Source organism: Macrotis lagotis, chromosome X (assembly GCF_037893015.1).
Source record: "Macrotis lagotis isolate mMagLag1 chromosome X, bilby.v1.9.chrom.fasta, whole genome shotgun sequence".
Lineage (NCBI taxonomy): Eukaryota > Metazoa > Chordata > Mammalia > Peramelemorphia > Peramelidae > Macrotis > Macrotis lagotis.
The window spans coordinates 546,867,010-546,892,446 of NC_133666.1; the positions used below are offsets into that span (position 1 = coordinate 546,867,010).

Here is a 25,437-nt window from a genome sequence, read left to right on the forward strand (position 1 = left end):
ACCAGATTGTTTCCTCTTGTTGGAAGGGGAAGGGAAAGGAGAATGGAGGAAAAGATAGACCTCAAAAGCTTGCAAAAGAATGAATGTTGAAAACTACTTTTTGCATGAAATTGGGAAAAAATTTAAAAAAACACATGGAATGGCGAGATGGAGTATATTTCAGGAACATCCAGTGTCACTGGATTGTAGAATACATGGAGAGAAATAAGGTAAAAGCTGTAAAGGTATTATAATATTCATTACAATAGATATAACTTTATATTTCATCCAGGAGGTTATAGTGATAAGTGAAAAAATAGTAAGCTCCAATCTATATTCAAATGCCATGAGTTAGTTTTCTGGAGGCAGAGAACACTTTTCATCCTGAGTCCTTGAAATTATCTTGGATCATTATATTGTTGAGAATAACTAAGTCATCCATAATTGAACAACATACAATGTTGCTGATACCATATACAATGTTCTCCTGGGACTGTTCAATTAATTCTAGACCAATTTTTATGTCTTTCTAGGCTTTTCTAAAATCATCTTGCTCATCATTTCTTATTGTACAATAATGTTCCATTACTTATTCAGCCATTTCTCAATTGATGGGCATTCCTTCAATTTCCAATTCTTTGCTATGACAAATAGAGCTGCTGTAATTATTTTTGTACTTATAGATCCTTTTCCCTTTTCTTTGATCTCTTTGTTTAATAGATCTAATAGTGGTATTGTTGAGTCTGAGGGAATTCATAGTATAGCCCTTTGAATACAATTCCAAAATGCTCTCCTGAGTGGTTGGAGCAGTTTACAACTTCAACAAGAATGCATTAGTGTCTCAGTTTCCCCACATTCCCTCCAACATTTATCATTTTACTTTTTTGTCATATTAGTCAATCAGATAAGTGTGAGGTGGTACCTCAAAAATTTTTTAAATTTTCATTTCTCTAATCAATACTGATTTAGCGGCAGCTAGGTGGTGCAGTGGAGTCAGGACCTGAGTTCAGATTTGACCTCAGTCACTTAATACTTAGCTATGTGATCTTGGACAAGTCACTTAACCCCACTGCCTGGCCAAAAAAAAAAAATAGTGATTTAGAGCATTCTTTCACATGATATAAGCCAGCTTTGATTTCTTCATCTGAAAAAGAGCCTGTTCATATCCTTTAACTATTTTATCAATTGGGGAATGACATATTTCCATATATTTAACCCAGTTCTCTATGTATTTGAGAAATGAACCCTTTATCAGATATACTTGCTATATCTTTTCCCCCTTCTAATTTTGATTACATTGATTTTGTTTGTACAAAACATTTTCAATTTAGTATAATCAAAATTATCCATTTTACATCTGTAAAGCTCTCTCCTATTGTACCCTAAATTCTTCTTATCCATAAATCTAACAGGTAAACTATTCCATGGTCCCCTAATTTACTTATGATCTCAATTTATATATGTAAATCCTGTAACCATTTTGGTGTGAGACATTGGTTAGTTTCTGCCATACTGTTTTCCAGTTTTCCCTGCAGTTTTTGTCAAATAGTGAGTTCTTGTCTCAAAACCTAGATTGCTACAGATATTAAATATTATATATTGTATATCTAATCTATTCTAATGATCACTATGCTATTTCTTAGCTAATATATTGTTTTAATAATTACCACATTATACAATAGTTTGAGATCTGGCTAGGCCACTTCCACATTTTTTCCATTGATTCTCTTGATATTCTTGACCTTTTGTTCTTCCAGATCAATTTTTTTCTAGCTTTAAAGTATTTTTGCAAGTTTGATTGGTATGACATTGAAAAAATAGATTCATTTATGTAGAATTGCCATTTTTCATTACATTAGTTTGATCTATCCATGAGCAATTAACATTTTTCCTAATTGTATAGATATGACTTTATTTGTAAGAAAAATACTTCATTACTGTGTTCATATAGTTTGAGTTTGTCTTGGCAAATAGACTTCCAAGTATTTCTATTGTCTGCAGGTATTAAAGACATTTCACTTTCTATCTCTCTTCCTATGGACTTTGTTGGCAAAATATAGACATGCTAATGATTTATGTGATTTTATTTTATATCCTGCAACTTTGCTAAAGTTGTTAATTATTTCTAGTAGCTTTTTAATTGATTCTCTAAATATATCATCATAACCTCGGGAAAGAGTGAACATTTTGTTTCCTCATTGCTGCTTCTATTTCGTTCAATTTATTTTTCTTCTCTTAGCATTTGGGGCTATTGAATAATAATGCTTCACTTTTGATTTTATTGGAAAAATTTCTAGCTTATCCCCATTAAGATAATACTTTTTGATAGTTTCAGTTAGATATTACTTGTCATTTTAAATAAAGTTTCATTTATTCCTATGTTCCCTATAGTTTTTTTAATAGAAATGGTTCTTGTTTTGCCAAAAACCTTTTTTATATTGAGATTTTTATATTGTTTTTTTGAGCCAATTCTGATGAAAGTAAGGTTCAAACGTTGCCTCTCCCATTTTCTCATCCACTATTATAGCTCTTTTGCAAGCATATCTTCTATGTCAGATAATATTTCTATTGGTTTTGTTATTGATATGGTCAGTTATGTTGATAGTTTTCCTGATAGTGAATCAGTTCTATATTCTTGGCATAAATCTCATCTGGTCATAGTGTATGATCCTTGTGACATATTTATGTAATCTCCTTGCTAGTATTTCATTTAAAATTTTTGCATAAATATTCATTAAGGAAATTGGTCTATAGTTTTCTTTTTCTGCTTTCACTCTTCCTCATTTCAGTATTAACACCATATTTGTACTGTAAAAGGAATTTGGTAGAACTCTATGTTACCTATTTTTCAAAATAGTTTTTATAATATTAAGATTCTTTAAATGTTTGGTAGAATTTACTTGTGAATTCTTCTGACCTGGGGATTTTTTTCCCTAAGGGAGCTCATTGGTGACCTGTTCAATTTTTTTTCTAAGATGGAGTTATTTAAATATTTTATTTCCTCTTCTGTTAATTTGGGCAATTTATATTTTTTAAATACTTCATTTGTGCTTAGACTATCAGATTTATTGCCATATAATTGGATAAAATTAATAATTTCCTAATAATTTCTTTAATTTCTTCTTCATTGATGGTGAATTCATTCCTTTCATTTTTGATCCTGGTAATTTGATTTTTTTCTTCCTTTTTTTAAATTAAATTTACCAATGGTTTATTTTATTGATTCCCCCCCCATAAAAACAGCATCTGGTTTTATTTATTAATTAAATAGCTTTCTTATTTTCAACTTTATTAATTTCTCCTTTGATTTTTCAGAATTTTCAATTTGGTGTTTAATTGGGAATTTTAAAAATTTGTTATTTTTTTCAAATTTTTAGTTGCATGCCCAATTTTTTTTATCTATTCTTTCTCCATTCTAGTGATATAAGATATATATATTTTCACCTAGGTATTGCTTTGGTTGCATCCCATAAGTTTTGACATGTTGTCTCATTAGCATTTTCATCAATTAAATTACTGATTGTTTCTATGATTTGTTCTTTGACCTATATTTTAGTATTAGATTATTTAGTTTTCAATTAATTTTTGATGTATCTGTCCAGTGCCCATTATGAATTTTTATTGTATTTGTATATGATACTGTATTTCTGCAATTGATTGTGAGGTTTTTAATGCATTAATAAATTATCAATTTTTGTGTAGGTGACATGTGCCTCTGAGAAAAAGATATATTCCTTTCAGCTTTTTTCTAAAAGTCTATCATGTTTATCTTTTTAAACATTTTATTCACCTCCTTAACTATGTTCTTGTTTATTTTTTGGTTAGATTGTCTCTGAGAGGGGAAAGTTTTACTATTTACTCTTGCAACCATTTAACTTCTTTTAAAAACTGGATATTATAACATTTGGTGCATATATGTTTAGTATTAGTATTACTTTTACTGTCTTTAGTAAGTTTTAGCAAGCTATAGTTTCCTTCCTTTCTCTTTTAATTAGATCTGTTTTTGCTTTGGTCTGGGATCAGGATTGCTACCCCTGTTTGTTTTGTTTTTTTTTAATTTCAGGTGAAACATAATAGATTCTGCTTCAGTCACTTATCTTTTATTTGTCTCTGCAATACAGTATTATGTTGTAAATAAACACCATGTTGTAGCACTCTGATTTTTAATCCATTCCACTACACACTTTCATTGTATGGATGAATTTATATCATTCATATTTAAAGTTATGATAGCTGACTTTGTATTTATCACCATACCTTTTACCTTGACCCTCATAAGTTTTACTTCTAACCACTACCTTCCCCAATCAGTCCTTCCTTCTATCAGTCCCCCTCTTATCTCATCCCATTTGACTTCTCTAGGGTAAAATATATTTCTATCTCCAAATGAGTGTATATATATATATTGTTTTTTGAACCAATTCTGATGAAAGTAAGGTTCAAATGTTGCCTCTCCCATTTTCTCATCCACTAGTATACCTCTTTTGCAAGCACATATTTTATGTCAGATAATTTACCCCATTCTGTATCTCTCTTCCCTCGTCACCTAGTGCAATCTTCTTTCTCATTGCTTAATTTGGTTTTTGGATTTCATCTTATCATATTCGATTCACACATCCTTATCTCAGACAAAGCAGCTGCAAAAATAGATAGCCTTAAAAGAGATAAGGAAGGAAACTATATCTTCTTAAAAAGTACCATAGACAAAATGATTTCAATACTGAATATGAATGCACCCAATGGGATAGCATCCAAATTCTTAGGGGAGAAGCTGAAAGAACTACAGGAAGACATAGATAGCAAAACCCTATTAGTGGGAGACCTCAACCTCCCACTCTCATATTTAGATAAATCGAATCATAAAATAAACAAGAAGGAATTTAAGGAGGTAAATAGATTGTTAGAAAAACTAGATATGATAGACTTATGGAGGAAATTGAATGGGGATAGAAAGAAATATACCTTTTTCCCTGCAGTACATGGCACTTTTACAAAAATTGACCATGTACTAGGGGCATAAAAACCTAATGATCAATTGCAGAAAGGCACAAATAGTGAATACATCTTTCTCATATCACAATGTAATAAAAATCATATGCAATATTGGGCCAAAGAGATATAGACCCAGAACTGAACTCAATAACCTTATTTTAAAGAATGAGTAGATCAAACAACAAATTATAGAAATAATTAATTATTTTTATCCTAGATAATGACAATAATGAAACAATACACCAAAGTCTATGGGATTCACTCAAAGCAGTGGTCAGGGGATATATTATATCTTCAAATGCTTACATGAATAAATTAGAAAAAGAGGAAATCAATGAACTAAATATGCAACTCAAAATTAGAGAAAGAACAAATTAAAAACCCCCAATTAAATGCCAAATTAAAAATTCTAAAACTTAAAGGAGAAATTAATAAAATTGAAAGCAAAAAACTATTGAAAAAATAAAACCAAGAGTTGGTTTTATGAAAAACCAATCAAATTGATAAACCTCTGGTCAACTTGATTAAAAAAAAGAAAGAAGAAAACCAAATTGCTAGTATCATAAATGAAAAAAGGTGAACTCTCCACCAATGAGGAGGTAATTAAAGTAATAATTTGGAATTAATTTTGCAGAAATCTATGCCAATAAATTTGACAATCTAAGTCAAATGGATGAATATTTACAAAATATTAGTTACCCAGGTTAAATGAAGAGGAGATTAAATACCTAAACAACCTTATCTCAGAAAAAGAAATGCAACAAGCCATCATTGAATTCCCTAAGAAAAAATCTCCAGGGCCAGATGGATTCACAAGTGAATTCTACCAAACATTTAAGGAGCAATTGGTTCCAATTCTATATAAACTCTTTGGAGAAATAGGGGAAGACAGAACTCTGCCTAACTCTTTCTATGACACCAATATGGTGCTGATACCTAAACCAGGAAGAGTTAAAACAGAGAAAGAAAATTATAGACCTATCTCCCTGATTAATATAGATGCAAAAATCTTAAATAAAATCTTAGCAAAATGATTGCAACAAGTTTTCACTAGGATAATACATTTTGACCAAGTAAAATTTATCCCAGGAATGCAGGGTTGGTTCAATATTAGGAAAACTATTAATATAATGAATTATATCAACAACAAACCTATCAGAAATTATATGATTTTTATCAATAAATGCTGAAAAAGCTTTTGACAAAATACAGCACCTATTCCTACTAAAAACACTAGAGAGCATAGGAATAAATGGCCTGTTCCTTAGAATAATAAGCAGTATCTATCTAAAACCATCAACAAGCATTATATTCAATGGGGAGAGGTTAGAGGCATTCCCAATATGATCAGGGGTGAAACAAGGATGCCCATTATCACCACTAGTATTCAATATCGTATTAGAGATGTTAACTTCAGCAATTAGAGAAGAAAAAGAAATTGAAGAAATTAGAATTGTGAAGGAAGAGATAAAACTCTCACTCTTTGCAGATGACATGATGGTATATCTAGAGAATCCCAAGGAATCATCCAAAAACCTACTGGAAACAATTAGAATTTTAGCAAAGTTGCAGGATATAAAATAAATCCTCATATTCAATTCACACCCACACCCTTTTCTATATATACTCATTCTAATTGCCATAAAAATGATAAAGTTCTTAAAAGTTACAAGTATCATCTTCCCATGTAGGAATATAATCAGCTTAATGTTACTAAATCTCTTATGTTTTTTCTTTTCCTTTTTAGCTTTTTTTTTGTTTCTTTTGATGAGATAGTTTAAAAAAAAATTATCACCATGAAATAAGATACCAAAACTGTAGTAATAAGCTAAAGCAGTCCTTAGAAGTAGTTTTGTATTTTAACAAAAGAGAAAGAAAAGATGACTTATGAGTTGAGCATGTAATTTTTGAACCCTAGGAACTTAACAAATCACTAATACCATATCAAACACAAAATAGATTTTTAAAATTAGATACATGATAAAAGAATAACTTTAAAAATCTATTAATATAATAAAACAGAACCAAGGGATTTTTAAATAAAATGAACAATACTGATAAACCAAATGCAAATTTGATTTTGAATCCATTTTTTTTAGATTTTTGCAAGGCAAATGGGGTTAAGTGACTTGCCCAAGGCCACACAGTTAAATTAAATCAATTCTTAAAAATTTTATTAATCAAAAATTTTAAAAAGAGTAATTGAAAATATTAAAAAATGTTCAGAAATTATGTCAAATTATATGTTAACAACCTGAAAGTCTAAATAAAATGGATAAATCGCTATAATATTAAAAATGAAAAGGCATTCTACAAGCTTTTTAAAAAGACAAACTTTTTTCTGATTACCAAACTTAAGATAGATATATATGAGAGGATAATTTCAGATCAATATAACTAAAGAATATTTAAGCAAAAATATTAAATTAAGTTTGGGAAAAAATATCAATATATCCATAAAGTATTTTCTATGATCCAGGTAGATTAAAAAAACAAACAAACAAACCCTGAATGTGGAGCAGCTAAGTGGTACAGTGGACACAGCAGGGGTCCTTGGAGTCAGGAGTGCCTGAGTTCAAATCCAGCCTCAGACACTTAATAATTACCTAGCTGTGTGACCTTGGGCAAATCACTTAACCCCTATTGCCTTGCAAAAATAACAACAAAAAACCATGAATGCAAAAAAAAGGTTCAAACTTAGAAAATAATTAGCATATTATATTGATAATATAAAATATAAATCACATGATTAATCAATGGCTGCAGAAAAGATCTTTTTATAAAACAAACTTGTTTACATAAAAAAAAAAAAACATAGGAATGAAAAGATCTTTCCTCAATGGGATCAGAAATTTCGAAACCAAGAGCTATTAACCTTTGGAATGGAGATAACAGTAGATTTACTATTTAGATCAGAAAAGAAGCAAAGGTCCATGGACTGATGATTCTTATTAGATATAGAAATAGGACCCTCACCTCCTATCAAAAATAGAAACTTAGGAAATAAGCATGATCAAAGAACAAACAAAAAAAATCTATCTTTTGTTGGCAATAGTTTTCATGTGTAGTACCTCTGTTATAGACTCATTCATTTCATACCTGAACTAGCTGGTCATGTCCTGAGACTGAATTCTGACTATAACTTCCCTCAGAGTTAACTCTGACAGGTTTTTGAGGTTCTTTCTCCAGTTTGTCATTCATGAGTCCCCATATCAATCTCTAATATTAGCAATTAACTAATTAAAATGAATTAACTTTTATAAAGGGATATTAAGAATGTATAGCTTGCTGTAACTGGAATACAGGTTCCCCTCCCTTCCCCCTCCCCATACTGATAGTCCGCTCTCCTGGAGACAGAAAATTCAGACTTAAAAGTTTTTGACAGAAAATATTCTCCCCATGAATGTCACTTCTGGATGCGACATATTCAATGAATAAATCATACTCTTTTTTGCTACTGACTATGAGGTTGATTCACTGGCAGACTGAGACAGATTGCTCTTTGGGGCAGGCTGGTCGCTCTGCTGTGGTTACTGCTTTTGATTTCAATAATTGGATTGGGTGACCCTACTAACCTTCCAAAGCATATAAGGATCTAACATAGTCAATCTCTTTGTGATACTCGTTCACCTAAGATCAGGAGAGAAAATCCCTGAAACAAGAGATAAAGTACTTATGGACTGTTGGCGAGGGAGATGATTCAGCTTGTGATAGAGCACTAATGCTTTCATCACTCCTACCTATCTTTTCTCATCTAGAGGTTTATTTCTTCTTTCTCACTGAAAACCTATCAAGCAAAAGAGCCAGAGACAGGGAGATTCAGAGACACAGAGAGACAGATACACAGAATAGAGACAGAGGTTTCATCTCTTATATATACCTTTAGAACTGAGTTCTGGTTCAGTAGTCAATTAAAGATTCTCCATCACCACCCAGTAAGCCATTAGGAGATAGTAAATTTATGTGTATGCTCTAGAGCAGATCTGAAAGGACATCCTCCATTATGAATTTCAGGAAGTAGAGTCCCCACTCAGTTCTCCATTTGGATTGTAGTCAGTCAGTTGCATATGAACTCTTTAGTTATTCCTTTGATTGTACCACATTTACATTAAAACCTAGGGAACAAATGAAAAAAATTTAGAAATTTTAGTAAAGGATTCATTCACAAAATCACTATACTAATGCACACAAATTAGCATTTATGAATTTTTCTTCACTGGGAATATTCACCTTAAAAACTATCCTAATAACACCAAATAAAGAGCTGTCTGTTAAAATATTTTAATAGCCTTAATAACAAAAGGCTAGAAGATAAAGAAAAATGCCATTTGAAAGTAAATGTATTGCACATCTAGGAGAAAATCTACCAAGACACACAAAGGAATTATATGGTTTAAATGAAAAAGAATTTACTAAAAGTTTACTATGTGTAAAGGACTGTGGTAAACACTGAGGATAAATGTTAAAATCCTTTCTGTCAAAGTGTACATTTCAATGGAGGAAGACAACACAAATAGGAGAACTCTTCTCCAAGTTATATTGAAAGGCCCAGTGATCCTTTGAATTAGAAAAGAAGATGAAAATGTATCTTATTTAGTGTCATTTCCATTGATAATAGAAAATCTGTTTCTGATATTGAACCATTTGACAGTGCCAAGGATTTGATGTCAAGAACTTTGTGGATTTTCAGTAATTGTATCTATTAAATAATAAACAGACAATTTTTTTGCAGAAATTAATGAAAATAATTTTATTGCATTTATTGTAATATAATATTACTCAAATTTATCTACATGTTTAATGTTATATCAAATTTATCTACATGTTTAATGTTATATCAATCAAATTATCAAGGGATATTTATAGAATTAGATAATATAATAAAATTAATATAAAAAAGGTTAAGAATATCTATAACATCAGTGGATAAAAAAATTATATCTTTTTTTTTATTAGCCTTTAACTGAAAGTTAGCATTTCTTTCAACTTCTTAAAAATATTATTCTGAGACAGGATCCAAATGTTTCACCAGATTATCGAAGGGGTCCATGACATAATAAAAGTTAAGGATTCCTTATCTAGAAAAATAATGGAGGGGATATGAATTAAGAAATGGTGGCCCTATCATATCTAAAATTATAAAGCAATAATGATTACACTAACTAGATTTTTTAAAAATAAAAAAGTTGATTTATTGAAAACTTAGAAGGGAGCTCATACAGCAGTCTTCAAGAAACCCAAAACTGGAGGTGGCTAGGTGGTGCAGTGGATAGAGCACCAGCCCTGGAGTCAGGAGGACCTGAGTTCAAATGTGACCTCAGATACTTAATAATGACCCAGCTGTGTAGCCTTGGGCAAGCCACTTAACCCCATCGCCTTGCAAAAACCTAAAAAGAAAAAGAAAAAGAAACCCAAGACACAAAGTTCTGGGAAAAGAATTCCTTATTCAAAGAAGGAAACAAATATTTATTAAGTGCTCACTATATGTAAGGCCCTTAACAAATATCATCTCTTGTGATCCTCACAACCACCCTGGGAGATAGGTGTTCTCAAAATCCCCTCCCCTCCTTTTTATTTAACAGAGAAGAAAAATGAGCCTGACAGAAGTTAAGTGAGGGTCATACAGCTAGCTAATGTTTGAGGCAGGATTTGAACCTAGGCTGACCAGACTCCAAGCTTAGCACTTATCCACCATACCACCTAACTGCCACTAACAAAGCAATAACTTCTGGTAAAACTGCAAAACAAGTTTGACAGAAAATTTAGCAAGTTCAGACCATCTCACTATATTATATGCCGCAATAAATTTCAAATGGATAAATGAACTCTCTATTAAAAGCTGCATTATATAAATCAGACTACAATGCAATCTAGAGCATGTAAGTTAACATAAACAATGTGCTCCTTGACCAATAATTGCATTCCTAGGACTATATCCTGAAGATATTACATAAAATAAGCAACATAAAGAGTTAACTTTATTTATTATTAGAATAAAGAACTATTTTAAGAATAGCATTACTTTTTTTTTTTTAGGTTTTTGCAAGGCAAATGGGGTTAAGTGGCTTGCCCAAGGCCACACAGCTAGGCAATCACCCAGCGTCTGAGACCCGACCTGAACCCAGGTACTCCTGACTCCAGGGCTGGTGCTTTATCCATTACGCCACCCAGCTGCCCTGACATTACTTTCAAATAAGAAGGAATCAATATGTCCAGCAAAAGGGAAATGGTTTTAAAAATTGGGTACATTAATGTAATAGAATTCTATAATGTAATTAAAACTAACACATATGAAGGACATATAGAAGAATTCTACAAAATAATTCTACAAAATAATGCAAGAAAAACATCTCCAAAGAGAAGAAGCCAGCACTTCTCAATGCAACTCATTCCATTATTGTTCAGTTCTAATTGTTAAAAAGTTTCTTCTGATATCAAGCCTAAATTAATAGTCCTCATTGCTACTTTCACTCATTCCTCCTGGTTTTACCCTTTAGGATCAAAGAGAGTAATAAGCCTAACCCCTCTTCTGAAAGGCAGCTTGTCAAATATTTGAACAGTTAGTTATCATCTACTTTCTGAGTCTTCTCTTCTCCAGGTTAATATATTGATTTCCTTCAATCCATTTTCTATTTCATGAACTCAAGGCTCTTCATTGTTCTGGTTTTCATCCTCATCTCCAGAAATGTATGATGAAACTATATTGTTCAAATTGAATAGATACTACAGATAAATTCTGGTGAGGGCAGAGTATATATATAGAGAGACTATAACTTCATTATTCCTGCATGCCATATTTCTGTTACTACATTCTTAGATCATATGAATTTTTGTAGCTGCCAAAAAATACTTTTGACACATAAAACACTCAGAAAATTTTCAAATTGTGGTCTGATCACACTTCTTCCATCTGCTATTTGTGAAATTCATTCATACCCAAGTATAAAATTTGACATTTATGTGTATTTATCTTATTAGATATAGACCAATAAAAGACAAAAATATGACTTTAATTATGTTTAAATTAAACAAATTTTGCACCAACAAAGTAAATGTAGTTAAAATAAGAAGAAAACTTTAGATTGGTAAATAATTCTGTGTGTGTTTGTGTATGTTTGTAGGGGATAGCCTTTTCTGAATGATTATAAAGCCAAAGAGTTTGCTTTTGTAAAGCAGGCCAGACTGAGACAGTTGCCCCTTTTGCCCTCTTCTTTTTCCTCCTCCCTCATTCCTGGTGCATCTAGCAGGGGGCAACCTACAGGGCCACCATGCACCAATGGGCAAAAAGGGGAAAACTTCCTTCCTTTGCACACCCTCGAATTTAACTTGGTGAGAAATGCACCTACGAATATTTGTTTTATTCTGGGTTGTTTGTCATTAGTGTCACCATCACTGGGGAGTTTGAACCCTAGCAATCTTGGACACTGGATTGCAAGCAGGATTGATACAGCTAGCCAGTCTGGCAGGGAATACACGAGAAGCCAGGGCCTGGGAATACATTCCAAAGAGGGTTTGGGGGTTTAGAATTGGAATTATTTTTTTATAGGAACTGAGCTTAGCTATGAAACTAATACCTTCCCCTCCCCAGAGATGAGTTGGTGCAAAGTGGAGGGGACATTATACTCCATGTGTTGGAGAGCAAGTCTACATATTATTATATCTTTGAAGTAAATATTCCTTTGTAAAATCCAAGCTGTCAATGCTAAGTGGAATAGAGGTGTAGGTGACTTATGCCTATTATTAGAGGGAATACATTTGGTAGGAACTGGGGCAATTCACAGATAGCCCAGATATACCCTTAAGATTCAGGAAGGAGAAGCAGGATAGCCATTTTTACAAGAGAAATAAGAAGAATCAAAGTAACTTTATGTTATAACTTCATACCAATCTAAATATCAAAGATAGAAATTGTTGCTAGCAAAATAGACACAGAAATGCATTGCTTTCCACAGCTATGAACTGGTCCAATTATTTTGTAAAACAATTTACTCCATGTAAAACAAATTATTCCATGCTCAAGTCACACTGTTAGTTAATATCTATTCCAATCCTGAGTCATGAATTTAGAATGCTTTTCTTTTATTAGCCAATCAGAGGACTTATTAGTTCAAAGCAAATACTCAAAATGGATCTGTAATCTTAATAATGAAATCAATGCTGTTGCTGATTGCTACCCATACATACTTGTGTATACTGTGTGACTTGTTTCCATGTCCTAAGATAAGTTTGCCAGAGGGGATTCAATCAATATGCTGGAAGCCTTCCTTGTTTTCTGTTAATAATATGAAGTGTACTCCTTAAAATATCTAGGGTTAAGATAAAATGACAGAAAATAGAGGTTAGCTGTGAAATGTATTCTCTATCTATACATTAGGAAGAAACAAGGGGATTACTAGAAACTTCTGGCAGCTATTGAATTAGATTCCACATTTGCTCACAAATATGTCACCTTCATATTGGATAGAGAAGATGATTATCACTCTCATACCTGATTTAGTATTTATCAAATACCAGAAAACTATGTAGTTCCCACAAAGATAACAGGACTGAGTATCTCAAAAATCATCCTTCTGTGATTGTAAGAACAATAATAATAATAGGAGAGAAAGAAATTCCAAACTCATAATCCTTAGTTACAGATTGAGAATTTAGACTTTGGCCAGTAAAAATTATTAATTTTGACAGCAGATATAGATTTTTCATTGATATCTTTTACTTTGACCACTTACTTGAGAAACTTTTTTTATCTTTTAATCTTTGTTTTCCTCAAAAATGTCTTTGATGAAATCTTTCATACCACTTTTCTTCCACTTAACATTAAGCCCCTATATATCCCAGGCACAATGTTAAGTGATGATATAAAAACAGATAAAAAGGAAAAGTCACAATTTTCTAGAAGCTTACAGGATAATAGGGGAAGGCAACACTCAGAAGGAAAGTGAAAGGGGTTGGGGAAGGGAAACAAGATACCCAGTGGGGGTAGTTTAGAACGAAAACAGAGACTAGATGGAGCTCATGATGCTGTCCTACTCTCCTTAACAGTCACCCAATTCCTGCATAGCTATTTTATATCCTCTCTGTGACCAAGCAATTGCATTCACTGGCACTGGAATTACTCAAACTTAAGGAGACAATTAGGTTATTTGTTGGCCAAAACACAGCATGGAATTCAAAACTATTATGTACATTTGTACATAATCAAGGCAGGAGTTTAGGACAAGTTGGAGGAGGAAAATGACTATGTCCTCATTTCTGGCTATCAATAACCAAAAAAAAAAAAATGTTTATTTTTAGAAGAACTCCCCAGACCAAGATAATATAATTTCCTTTAACCCTTTGGATTTGAGCCTGAATTAGGGTTGTCTCAGATAACCATCTGACTAAAAATTCCAAAGATCCCCCCTCCCTTGCTTGGCATGCAAATAAAAGTTAAAATAAATATAAATTAAATAAAATATAAGCAAAAAGGATGTCATTATCTTTGATCTATTTAATACCAAATTCTTCCTTTATTTTATATTGTGTGTTGGTACATAGCCTCATGCTATGACAAAGTCAGCTGGACCAAACCAGTCTTTAACCAGTGAATGAAAAGAGCCAATGGAGTAAACTAGAGAGACAACAAAATCAGGAATCAAACAGAAGTTTAATTTCAAAGTGCGGTAAAACTTGTAAGCAAGAGGGATATTTCTGTTGCCTCATTCAATCCCTCCACCCATTCCTCTGTAGAACCTGCTTTAGTGTGGGCAGATCTCACTATTTATGATGGGGGGGATCTCAATTAATGAATCTGCTCTGAGTGCCCTTCCTAGGTCCCTGATAGAAACAGGAATTCTAACTATGACTTAATTACTGACTCTGGTTCCTCTGCTTTGCCCAAGGTCTTCTTGTCTTCTGGTTACCCATTATCAGTGCCCACTGCTTAGGGTCATACTTGCCCTTTTACCTTTTCTGTGAAGATTAGGGTCTGGTCTTCCTAGAGCCTTAATCACATTAAGCACCTGGGGTGGTCTTTGATCTCTAAAAGCCCTCCTATAAAGCATGTTAATTTTAAGATATGTCCCTTCAGTCTCTTGGTGGTGCCAACTTCTGACATCCAGACCCATTCAAACAGATTTAATTATTATCTGAGATCATTTTCTCTTTTTTCTTCTCTTCCTATATAAACAAGAATTTGCCAGATCCCTCTTTGTTAGAGTGTCTCTCAACTCTCATCCAACTTGCCTGGGAGGGAACCTGTGTATCATGATTTCTTATACATCTTATGCCAAACCCCAATATTTTGGGGATGGTACACCCCAACACTTATACCAATGGCTATACAGTGAACTGGGGCCTTGACAATGATGGGTTACAGCAACAATGAGACAAGTTTGATTCATAGTAGGGCTTCATGATCAGAACTTGATGAGCTTGTCCTGTGCTTGTCCAAGTTCAGAGAACACCTGGTGCTGGTCAAAACAATACAATATTTTTGTGAAACAATTCTGGGATTTTACTGGGGATCATCCAGAGGATAAGTGCAAAGGACTGTTGTTATGCCAAGGTCAGGACACAGCTTGCTTGCTGTCTCTTAACTGTGGGAAGTGTCTATAATAGTATCTTCACATAAAGAGTTTTTCTAGGGGGCAGTTAGGTGGCACTGTGGATAGAGCACAGCTATGGAGTCAGGAGGACCTGAGCTCAAATGTGACCTTGGACACTTACTAATTACCTAGGAGGGTGACCTTGGACAAGTCATTCAACCCCGTTGCCTTACAAAAAAGAAAAAAATACAAAAGACTAATAAAATTGATAAACTATTAGCAAATTTGATTTTAAAAGAATGATAGAGGAGACAGCTGGGTGTTGCAGTAGATATAGCACTGGTCCTGAAGTCAGGGCAAGTCACTTCTTGCAAAAAAAATAAAATCTTAAAGAATGAAGGCAACTTGAAAAATGCAAAGGGGAATTTACAACAAATGAAGAGAGTTAAGTTTAGTTGAGAGTTAAGAAAAAGTTCAGAAACTGCTATACAAATTATTTGATAATAAAACTAAAGATCTAAATGAAATGAATACATATAAAAATAAAAGAAAAATGCAATGAATAATTTAAATTATCCAATCTCAGAAAAAGAAACTGACCAAGGTATAAGGGAACTCCCATAGATTAAAAAAAAATCTAGGTACAGATGAATTTACAAGGTGAATTCTATCAGACATTTAAGGAACACATCACTATGTTGCATATGCTGTTTTTACAGAGAAACATCATACTTTATTCTTTTTTATAAGATAAATTTGGTCTTGATCCCAAACTTTGGAGGGATGAGATGAAGGAGAGAATTTTAGATCACTATCATAATGAACAATTGTGCAAAAATTTTAAGTTTTGGAAAAGATACTGAAATAACACATTAAAAAGTTACTCATTATGACCAAAACATGAATAAAGACCATTTGATCCTTAGGAAAACAATGAACATAATGAATAATATTACCACAGCTAGACCAGTGAAGACAACTTTAAAACACATAGAAAAGCCCTGGAATAATTTATAAAGTACATATCTGTCCTTTCTTTTAATGTATCTAACATGTTGAAAAGCATTAGGTTTCCCATTCACAATGGATCAAATAAATGAATAAAGTATTTATCAATATTATATGAGAAATACTGTGCAAAGCACAGAAAAGTAAATAGTAAGGTCTCTTCATTAATATGTTTCACTGATACAAAGCATTTTATTTTCTAATATTGAACGATTTGATAGATTTAGAGATGGGAATTTAATTTAACTCCCTCATTTTATAGTCGATGCTTAGAGAGGCTAATTGATTTAGACTAGTTCACACAGTAAGTTTCAGAAGAAGAAGAGGGTGAGGTCAATTCTTTTGGAAACCAGGAGCTCTAATTAGTTTTTCCAGAACCACCTTTATAGCTAAACAAATATATATCATGTTGAGTAATATATTCTTTGATTATAGTTTGAAGTCATACATACTATAATAAGATTTAAAGATGGATTCACTTAGGTTAAATGATCCTAATGCCATAGAAATATATAGACAAAACAGACAGTTGTATTTTTCCACTGTTCCTTTTTTTTTTTTTTTTTAGTTTTTTACAAAGCAATGGGGTTAAGTGGTTTGCCCAAGGCCACACGGCTAGGTAATTATTGTCTGAGGGCACTTTTGAACTCAGGTCCTCCTGACTCCAGGGCCGGTGCTCTATCCACTGAGCCGCCTTCTCATTCAGATGGATTAAGCTTCCAACTTTTTGAGGGGATACCTCTGTCCGTGGTAGCCCCCTCCCATTAGTGTGCGCCCCCCCAGATTCTCCAAGCCCGGTGTTGAGGAGGGACCTTAGAACTCTGATTATGCTGGCCCCGATCTCAGGCTCCATCCAGCAGGACCAAGTTTAGGACACACAACCTTGGCCTCCGGAGGCCAGCTCGGCGCCCTTCCTAAGGCATCTCTCGCCCACGGGCTGGGGGCGGGCTCGCCTCTGTCTACCTTAAAGGACTTGTGCACCTACTTGTTCTCTCTGTACCATCGCCCTGAGCCCCGGGCGTGGCGGCCGGACAAGGCAACGCGCGTCACCGATTTCTCCCGGTCCCACACGTGAAGTCCCGGGGCTGCGGCCAGGGCCGCGGCTGCGCGCCGGGGTGGCGGCGGACAAGCGTCCCTCACCGGCTGAAGCCGGGGGTCCGCGGGGCCGGCCACGGGAGCTGTCTGTTACCCCGGTAACCTAGCAACCGCACGCCGGCCTGGGCGGCGCTCGTTCCCGCCCCCTTCCCTACTTTAAAAATAACCCCTGGGTGGGCGGAGGGCCGGGGGCGCGCCGCGGAGCCGTCCAATCAGAGGGGCGGCTTGGCCGCGGGGCATGCTGGGCCCGAACGACGCAGGCCGCTTCTCGGCACCCTGGCGACGGCGGGGCGCGCATCGCGGGCCGCCATGGCCGTGGCCCGCGCCGGGCGGCTGCCCGCTGCCCCGGCGGCCTGGGTCGTGCTGGTGGGGTTGGTGCTGCCGCGGCTGCCGGCGGCCCGGGGCTTCGCGGTGCCCTTCCAGCGGCCCGAGGCGTGCGGCCCCCACCAGTACTTCGACATCTCCTCGCTGTCCTGCGCCCAGTGCGGAGCCAACCAGACGCGGGACCCCCGAGGTGAGAGCGGCGCCGGCCCCGCGGCCCCCGGAGCCGGGCTGAGGGCCGCGAGCACACGGGGGCGGGGTGACAGGCCGCGTTCCCGCCTCATCCTGCCTTGGTCCGCAAGTGCCATAGCCCGGCCGCGTCCGGCCGCGTCCGGCCGCGGGGGCCCCACCCCGCTGGGGGTTTCTTGGCCGAAGACCCCGGGGCGCTTTGCCTTTTGCTCCTCCGGTTCATTGTACAGATGAGAAAACAACGGAGGCAAAGAGGCTGAGCGCCTCGGCCCGGAGCCAGATCCGCACTCGCGCCCGCCCCCCCCCCCCCCCCGCCATCCCGCCCCCCCCCCCCGCCATCCCGCCCCCCACCCCCGCCATCCCGCCCCCCCACCCCCACCATCCCGCGCCCCCCCACCCCCACCATCCCGCCCCGCCATCCCGCCCCCCCACCATCCCGCCCCCCCACCCCCGCCATCCCGCCCCCCCACCCCCACCATCCCGCCCCCCCACCCCCGCCATCCCGCCCCCCCACCCCCACCATCCCGCCCCCTTGTAGGCCACGGTCACGGGCAGCAGCCGCAGTGACGTCAGCCTGTGCCCCCGGGCCGCGCTGCCAGGACCCCAGTGCGGCCCCTCCCTCCCTCTGCCCTTGGCACCCCCCCGCCCTGTTATTAACTCCTTCATCCCTCCCCGCGCCCCTCAGCGTCCGAGGCCCCCCCCAGTCACCCCGCATTGTCTGGTGTCCCCCCCAGAACCGGAACTCCTGAAGGGAGGGAAGCTTTTCTTTGTCTTTCTAGAAATCGGTCTAGTGCTTGTGCAAAATGGAAATAAGTGATTGGGGTACAACTAGGTTGCTCAGCGGAGAGAGGATTGGCGAACCTGGGTTCAAATCAGGTCTCAGACACTTGATACTTAGTAGTTGTGTGACCTTAGGCAAGTCATTGAACTCATTTACACCCCCACCCACCCACAAAGTGCCTAATAAATGCTTGATAATTTTTTTTTTTTAGTTTTTTGCAAGGCAATGGGGTTAAGTGGCTTGCTCAAGGCCACACAGCTAGGTCATTATTAAGTGTCTGAGATTGGATTTGAACCCTGGTACTCCTGACTCCAGGGCTGGTGCTTTATCCACTACCACCTAGCCACCCCTTGATAACTTACTGATAAAAGATAACCTCTTACCATTTCTTGATATCTGGAAGCACTGGATCATCATAAAATCATAAATTTAGAGCCAAAAGAATCCTTTGTCTGAGGTCAAATTTGAACACAGACCCTTGAACTCTCTCTCAACTTTATGCCTTATCACACATTAGGTTGCTGTGGTTCAACCAGGACATTATTTCCAGATATTCATGTTGACTATGTGTTCAACTCCAGTAACTGGATAGTATACTCTTTTTTTCTTTCTTTTTTTTTTTTTGCAAGGCTGTGGGGTTAAGTAGCTTGCCCAAGGCCAACAACTAGGTAGTTATCAAGTGTCCTGATATTTAAACTCAGGTACTCCTGACTCCAGGGCCAATGCTCTATCCACCACACCACCTAGCCATCCCATATACTCATTTTTAAGAGGCAACTTGGACACTTCTTTTTCAATCTTAAGCAAATCAGTTGTTCCACAATCAGTTCTAATTGTTGCTTCTTAGCCTCAACACAGGTTCCTGAGCAGACATATAAAATGCTCTAGTACTCCCATAACTTTGATACACACAAGGGATTTACATGAGAGTACAGAACTGAGAATCAAATAAAAATAACTTATTAGTGATAATATAATCAATATGGTAGTATATTAATTGTAGTAATATTACAAACATAACTGACTGTTATATAGCATGTTTGTACTAAGTGTTAACAATTATTTCATTTGACATAACTACCCCTGTTGTTTCATTTACATTTTTAAAATGAGGAAGCAAAAAACAAACTGAAAATAAATGACTTGCCCAGGGTCACACAGCTAGTAACTATGTCTGAGGCTAGATTTGAACTCCAGTATACCTAATTCCAAATTTGATTATTTCTGATTCTGAAATTCAGATTTAATTAAAGAAAGTAGAGGGGCAAGCTAAGTGGTGTGGTGGATAGAGCACCCACCCTGGAGTCAGGAGTACCTGAGTTCAAATCCCTTCTCAGACACTTAATAATGACCTAGCTGTGTGGCCTTGGGCAAGCCACTTAACCCCATTGCCTTGCAAAAACAACAACAAAAAGAATTATGTAAGAATATACAGAAGAACTATACAAGAATGATCTCAGTATTATGTAATAATTTGGTTACTGATCTAAAGCAAGACATCCAGGAGAATAGTCAAGTAGACTTTAGGAAGCATTGCTAACTATGACATTCTGAGCTAATGGAATTCTAACTGAACTAATTAAAACCCTAAAGGAAAGTGCTGTATTCAATAAGCCAGCATATTTGAAAAACAACAGTGACTCCTAGTTTGGAAAAGATCAGTTTATATCCTGGTCCTAAAGGACCTTTTTTGACAAAGGTCCATATAATCAAACCTATGGTTTTTCCAGGACTAATGTATAACTGTGAGAGGTCTTGAGCTCTGCAAAATGAAGCTTTAGAATTGTGGTGCTAAAGAAAACTTTTGAGAGTTCCTTGGACAGTAAGGAGATCAAATCAATCAATACTTAAAGAAATTAATTTGGGCTATTCACTAAAGGTCAAACACTGAAACTGAAGCTTAAGTATTTTGACCACAAAATGAGGAGGTGGGACTTATTGGAAAAAACCTAATATTCGGAAAGATGAAAGGTAAAAGGAAAAGGAGACAGCAGAGGTTGAAAGGTGGATAGATGGTATCATGAAAATAACAGCGAAAGGCCTGGCATGCTATGGTGAGAACATTACTAACTCTGCTCCCTCTATCCACCATGCCACCTAACTGCACCTAAATTACTGAAATAGTATACAGAGAGATAAAAGGATCAGGGTGGAGTCTTGGAATCTGACAGGAAACTGTTAGGAATCAGACAAGGATGATCCAACAAAGGAGCTTAAGAAGGATTAGATAGATTGGAAGAGAACTAGGACAGAACAATGAAAACCCTAGGAGTGGAGCATCCTTAAGAAAGAAGGTAACTCCACTAGTATTGAATCCTTCTGAGAGGTGAAGGACCAGAAAAGGCCACTGAATATGCTCAGGAGATCAGGTTTGAAATATTTATAATTCAAAGTCAACTAGCATTTAGGAAACCCTGATGGTATGCAAGATACTATGTTTGATGCTGAGAACAGTTTCTTTGGGATTCCCAGTCAAATTCTTCTCAAGTTGTGGGTTTTACAGTGTAAGAGTGGTTCTTCAAGAAAAACTCCACATGAACCCAGTGACTATACTATCAATCTTTCTCCCCTTCTTCTGACCACTTCAACTCCCTTATTTTGATAGTACTTTTCTTTAAAACTTATCTAAAGTGAGATTAATTTTTTAAAATACTGTTCTTGGGCCTTTTCTAATCTTTATAGTCAGATCTGATTTGAATCAAAAACCCACCCTAATTTAGGTATATTTAATTAATTATTAAATAATCACAAAATTCAAACAAGTTCTTCCATAACATCTTATAGATTTATTACATCTTTTCCATCACCATTACTGATGTCCTACTTTAGGTATTCATTATTATTCACTTGAACTATTTATTGCATGTTTCTCTCAGTTTACTACATGTTCTCTTTCAGTTCATACTACTAAACTCTATTAGATTAATCTTCCTAAAACAGTTAAGATCCTGTCATTCTCTTGACTATCATTCCTTTTAGCAATTTCAAAACTTTTCCTTTCCTTACTAGACCAGTTTTGCCTATACACCTGTCCCTTACCTTCCCCTGCCACCCTTACATACAGTGATTTAATTATACAAAGAAAATTGAAACCATTTAATAGAAGCTTCCAACTGACCATCCTTAACTTTACTCTTTCCTTTTGTTTTAGAAGAATGTTAGTACTAGTTCTTCTAAAATCTAATTATTCCACCTGTGTTTTTGATTTTGGTACTTTTTGCATTTTTTTTAAAATAAAAAAATTGTTGATCAGTTACATTTCCCAATACATTGTTTCTTCCATCCTTCCTAGAGAGCCCTTCATTATATTTGCTGTATCCTTAAGGATCTTGATTCCTTCTCTCTCAGATATCTTTTTTACTTTTTCAGTATGAATTTAACAAACATGAGCATTTTAATCTATAATAACAGAAGAAAGATTATATATGATACTGGAATTCTGTTAGTACATTTATTGTAAAGTACATATTAAATTTAACATGATAGCCCTGTTTGCCTATATGTCTTCCTTAACTTCCTTTTGTTCTTTATTTGGAATTTCTGTTCTTTTGGGGAGGGATTATTATAACTCCCTATTACCTCTCCTTCCCTCCCTCACAGGAACAGAGAAATATAAAATAAACAGAATAAATCAACACCTGATCAGGTCTGTTTGCATTTCTATTTCATCACCTCCTCTGCCAAGAGGTGGGAAACATTTTGCATAATCACCTTTTCTGAAATCATCATTAGTCATTGTATTGAATGGAGTTTTGAAGTCTTTCAAAGTTATTTTCTTTTCCATTATTGTGAGCACTGTTTCAAATGTTCTTCTAGTTCTGCTCAGTTCATACAGGTCTTCTCAGATTTCTCCCAATCTATAACATTAATATATAATATTATGTCACAATAATATTTCATTGTATTCTTTTTTGTTTTTATCAGCAATTCCCAATTGACAGGCACATATTTTATTTTTAGGTCTTCATTATAAATGCTACCATTTCATAACTCCTCCCTTTGACTGTTAACCATTCTTTAAAAAGTTTTCTATTGGGCAGCTAGGTGGCAAGGTGGATAGAACACTGACCCTAGAATCAGGAGGGCCTGAGTTCAAATCCAGACTCACACACATAATAATTACTTATAGCTGTGTGACCTTGAGCAAGTCACTTAACCCCATTGCCTTGCAAAAACAAACAAAAAAATTACCTACCCCTAGTGTATGTTTGACTTTGACACTACTTTCTAGGCTTAATCCATTGCACTGTGGCTTCCCTCCCTACCCTTCTGGTGAAACTACTGTTTTAAGAGCCAATCATTATGTCCTAATTACAAAAGACTTGGGCACAGTGGCCCAGTGCCTCCCAGGGAAGCTGAAGCTCTCAGTTGGCTTGGCATCTGACATTGTTGTCTCAGGGAAAATTAGTGCAATAAAATTGCAACGTCTTTTTCACTCATATTGCTTCTCTCCAATTCCCTGCCCTCCTGCTTCCTTCCTATACTTATGCATTTTTTTTAAATCTAAGTGTATAACTGCCCCTATTAAATGTCATCTTACTAGATGAAATTACTCTGCTTATTGAGATTACACCCTCACCCTTTTATACAGTATGTTTAACTGGATTAGTTATTTATGCCTTCATTCATATGAAATAGCATAGGATCAAGTTTAGATCTCATATTTCTTCCAGAGACCTCCCTCTTGTGGCACACCCCAGAAGTAATCTAAGTAAAATAGTTTAAAAGAGTTTATGTGAAGAATAGCATAGTTTCATAGGGCAGGTCACATAACCTCTTTGAGCCTCTTTCTGAGGTCCCCTTAAGGTGTAAATAAAAGTTTGCTTTAATATTTTATTGATTGGTAATATTATTTTAATTAACTATTAAGTCTTCTATTATGGGTTTTTATTTTTGTTTCAACTAGTGCAAAATGTCTTTTTATTTTCAGTCTTTTGGTTTGTTTGTTTGTTTGTTTTTTTAGGGATTTCATGCAAATGCCTTCCTGGATTTAGGACGGTTTTAAATAATGGTGGACGTATTATTTGTGAAAAGTGCCCAGAGAATATGGTATGGACCAGTTTTTTAGTTTTACTGTTAGAATGTAATGAAATGCAACTTTTAAGTATCTTTTAATTTGTGAAATTTATTTTCTCAAAGAATAGATACTTTATCAGAAATAACTTTGGTGGAACAATAAGAGATTTAAAATTTTGTGTAAACATACCACGACTAAAATAGAAATTTATATTAGATATTAAATTCTTGCTTAAACTCGATTCTAAGCAAACAGCTAAAATAGCTGGATTTTATTTGTTCATGTTCTGAATACAAATAGTATGTTCTTTAGTCAGAATGATTTTAACCTAATCTTCTATGTACACCTTTTACTTCTACAGTATAGTACCATAATAGATGATCAGAATGATAAACTTTGGTTACTTAAAAATCTTAATACACCTTCTTGAATAATTGCCATTATTATATATAGTTTAAATTGATGTGTGTTAAATGTGTTTCGTTTTAATTATCCAGAATGATTATGGTATAAATGTTATATTTAAATAGACTCAAATGTTGCACATTTTACTTTTGAAAATTTGAGATACTCAGTTATTTTCAATAAAAATTATATTTTGGGTACTATGAAAATTTTTTGTGTGATTGCTACTTATTATAAAGTTAATATTTGTTATACATATTGAAATTCTACATTGTCCAAAAGACTGGTTCTGTTAACTAGCATTAGTATTCAGCCCGAATGAGATAAGCTGTTAAGACAAACTACAATTTGTAGCTGCTGGTGTGTAATGATGTCACACCAAAATTCTTTTTCCCTATGACCTGGGAAAACTTCATGATTTTCTTCATTGGGAGGAAATCCTAGGTCTTATCCCCCTCCCTCCATAGTTTTTATTCAGCTCCTTAGGAGGGTTGTTAGTGAGCTGAAGTGCTCTAAGAAATGCTTTTTTTTTAAAAAAGAAACTAGTGGATTTGAGTTAGAATTCCTGAATTAGACATGCAGTATTCTTTTATTGAAGCCAGTGAGTGATTGCACAGTTCCATTTTGATTTCACTTGTTTTCATAAGCATGGATATGGTATTCAGGTTTATCTTTCACTTTATCATGCAATCAGTTTGACATAATCATGAGGATGAGAATACTACCTGATTTTCAAAAATAATCATCTTATATTTATTGACTCATTTATATAGAACTTAATATTTAAATATTCCCTGCATATTAATTTACTGCTTTTGTTCTTCAAACATATATTCAAATATATATGTATTATGCAATAAACATATTGCTGAAGATATTGTAAGTTAGACTGGTAGGAAAAACTTTTTAAAGATGTGTTCTGTTACTCAGAAAGGAATTACTGAAGATGGCTGGAATTGTATTTCTTGTCCCAGTGGTCTCACTGCAGAAGGAAGATGCCACTGCCCCACTAATCATATTTTAGGTAAGGAACAGATCCTATATAAAGTGATACTAATGATTATGCATTTAACCCTCTTTTGTATCAATAACCTGATGAATTTGATGTTCTCTCTCTTGTATTG

The 25,437-nt window shown here is 35.6% G+C and overlaps 2 protein-coding genes across 7 annotated transcripts in view; one reads left to right on the top strand and one right to left on the bottom strand.

Annotated features, from left to right (window-relative positions):
- Nucleotides 1-17,756, bottom strand: part of RBM12B (RNA binding motif protein 12B) — a 63,038-nt gene extending 45,282 nt beyond the window's left edge. For 2 of the 6 annotated variants that reach the window (XM_074200179.1, XM_074200177.1), the window contains exons 1-3: nucleotides 17,491-17,722; nucleotides 13,156-13,277; nucleotides 8,852-9,086 (exon numbers count right to left, since the gene is read on the bottom strand). Coding sequence is in view for 3 of the 6 variants with exons in the window: in XM_074200174.1 (XP_074056275.1) it covers nucleotides 6,452-6,467 (16 nt within the window). In the remaining 3 variants the exon portion in view is untranslated. Of the gene's footprint in view, nucleotides 1-6,451; nucleotides 6,511-8,851; nucleotides 9,087-13,155; nucleotides 13,278-17,490 lie in introns of all 6 variants that reach the window. The other 4 variants (XM_074200174.1, XM_074200173.1, XR_012471342.1 and 1 more) reach the window with 4 other exon arrangements.
- Nucleotides 17,757-17,870: 114 nt separating this feature from the next.
- The window catches only part of TMEM67 (transmembrane protein 67), a 90,688-nt gene continuing 83,121 nt past the window's right edge, over nucleotides 17,871-25,437 (top strand). Inside the window, exons 1-3 of the mRNA XM_074200170.1 lie at nucleotides 17,871-18,114; nucleotides 23,855-23,940; nucleotides 25,244-25,337. Coding sequence (XP_074056271.1) covers nucleotides 17,910-18,114; nucleotides 23,855-23,940; nucleotides 25,244-25,337 — 385 coding nt within the window. The 5' untranslated portion in view covers nucleotides 17,871-17,909. The remainder of the gene's footprint in view (nucleotides 18,115-23,854; nucleotides 23,941-25,243; nucleotides 25,338-25,437) is intronic.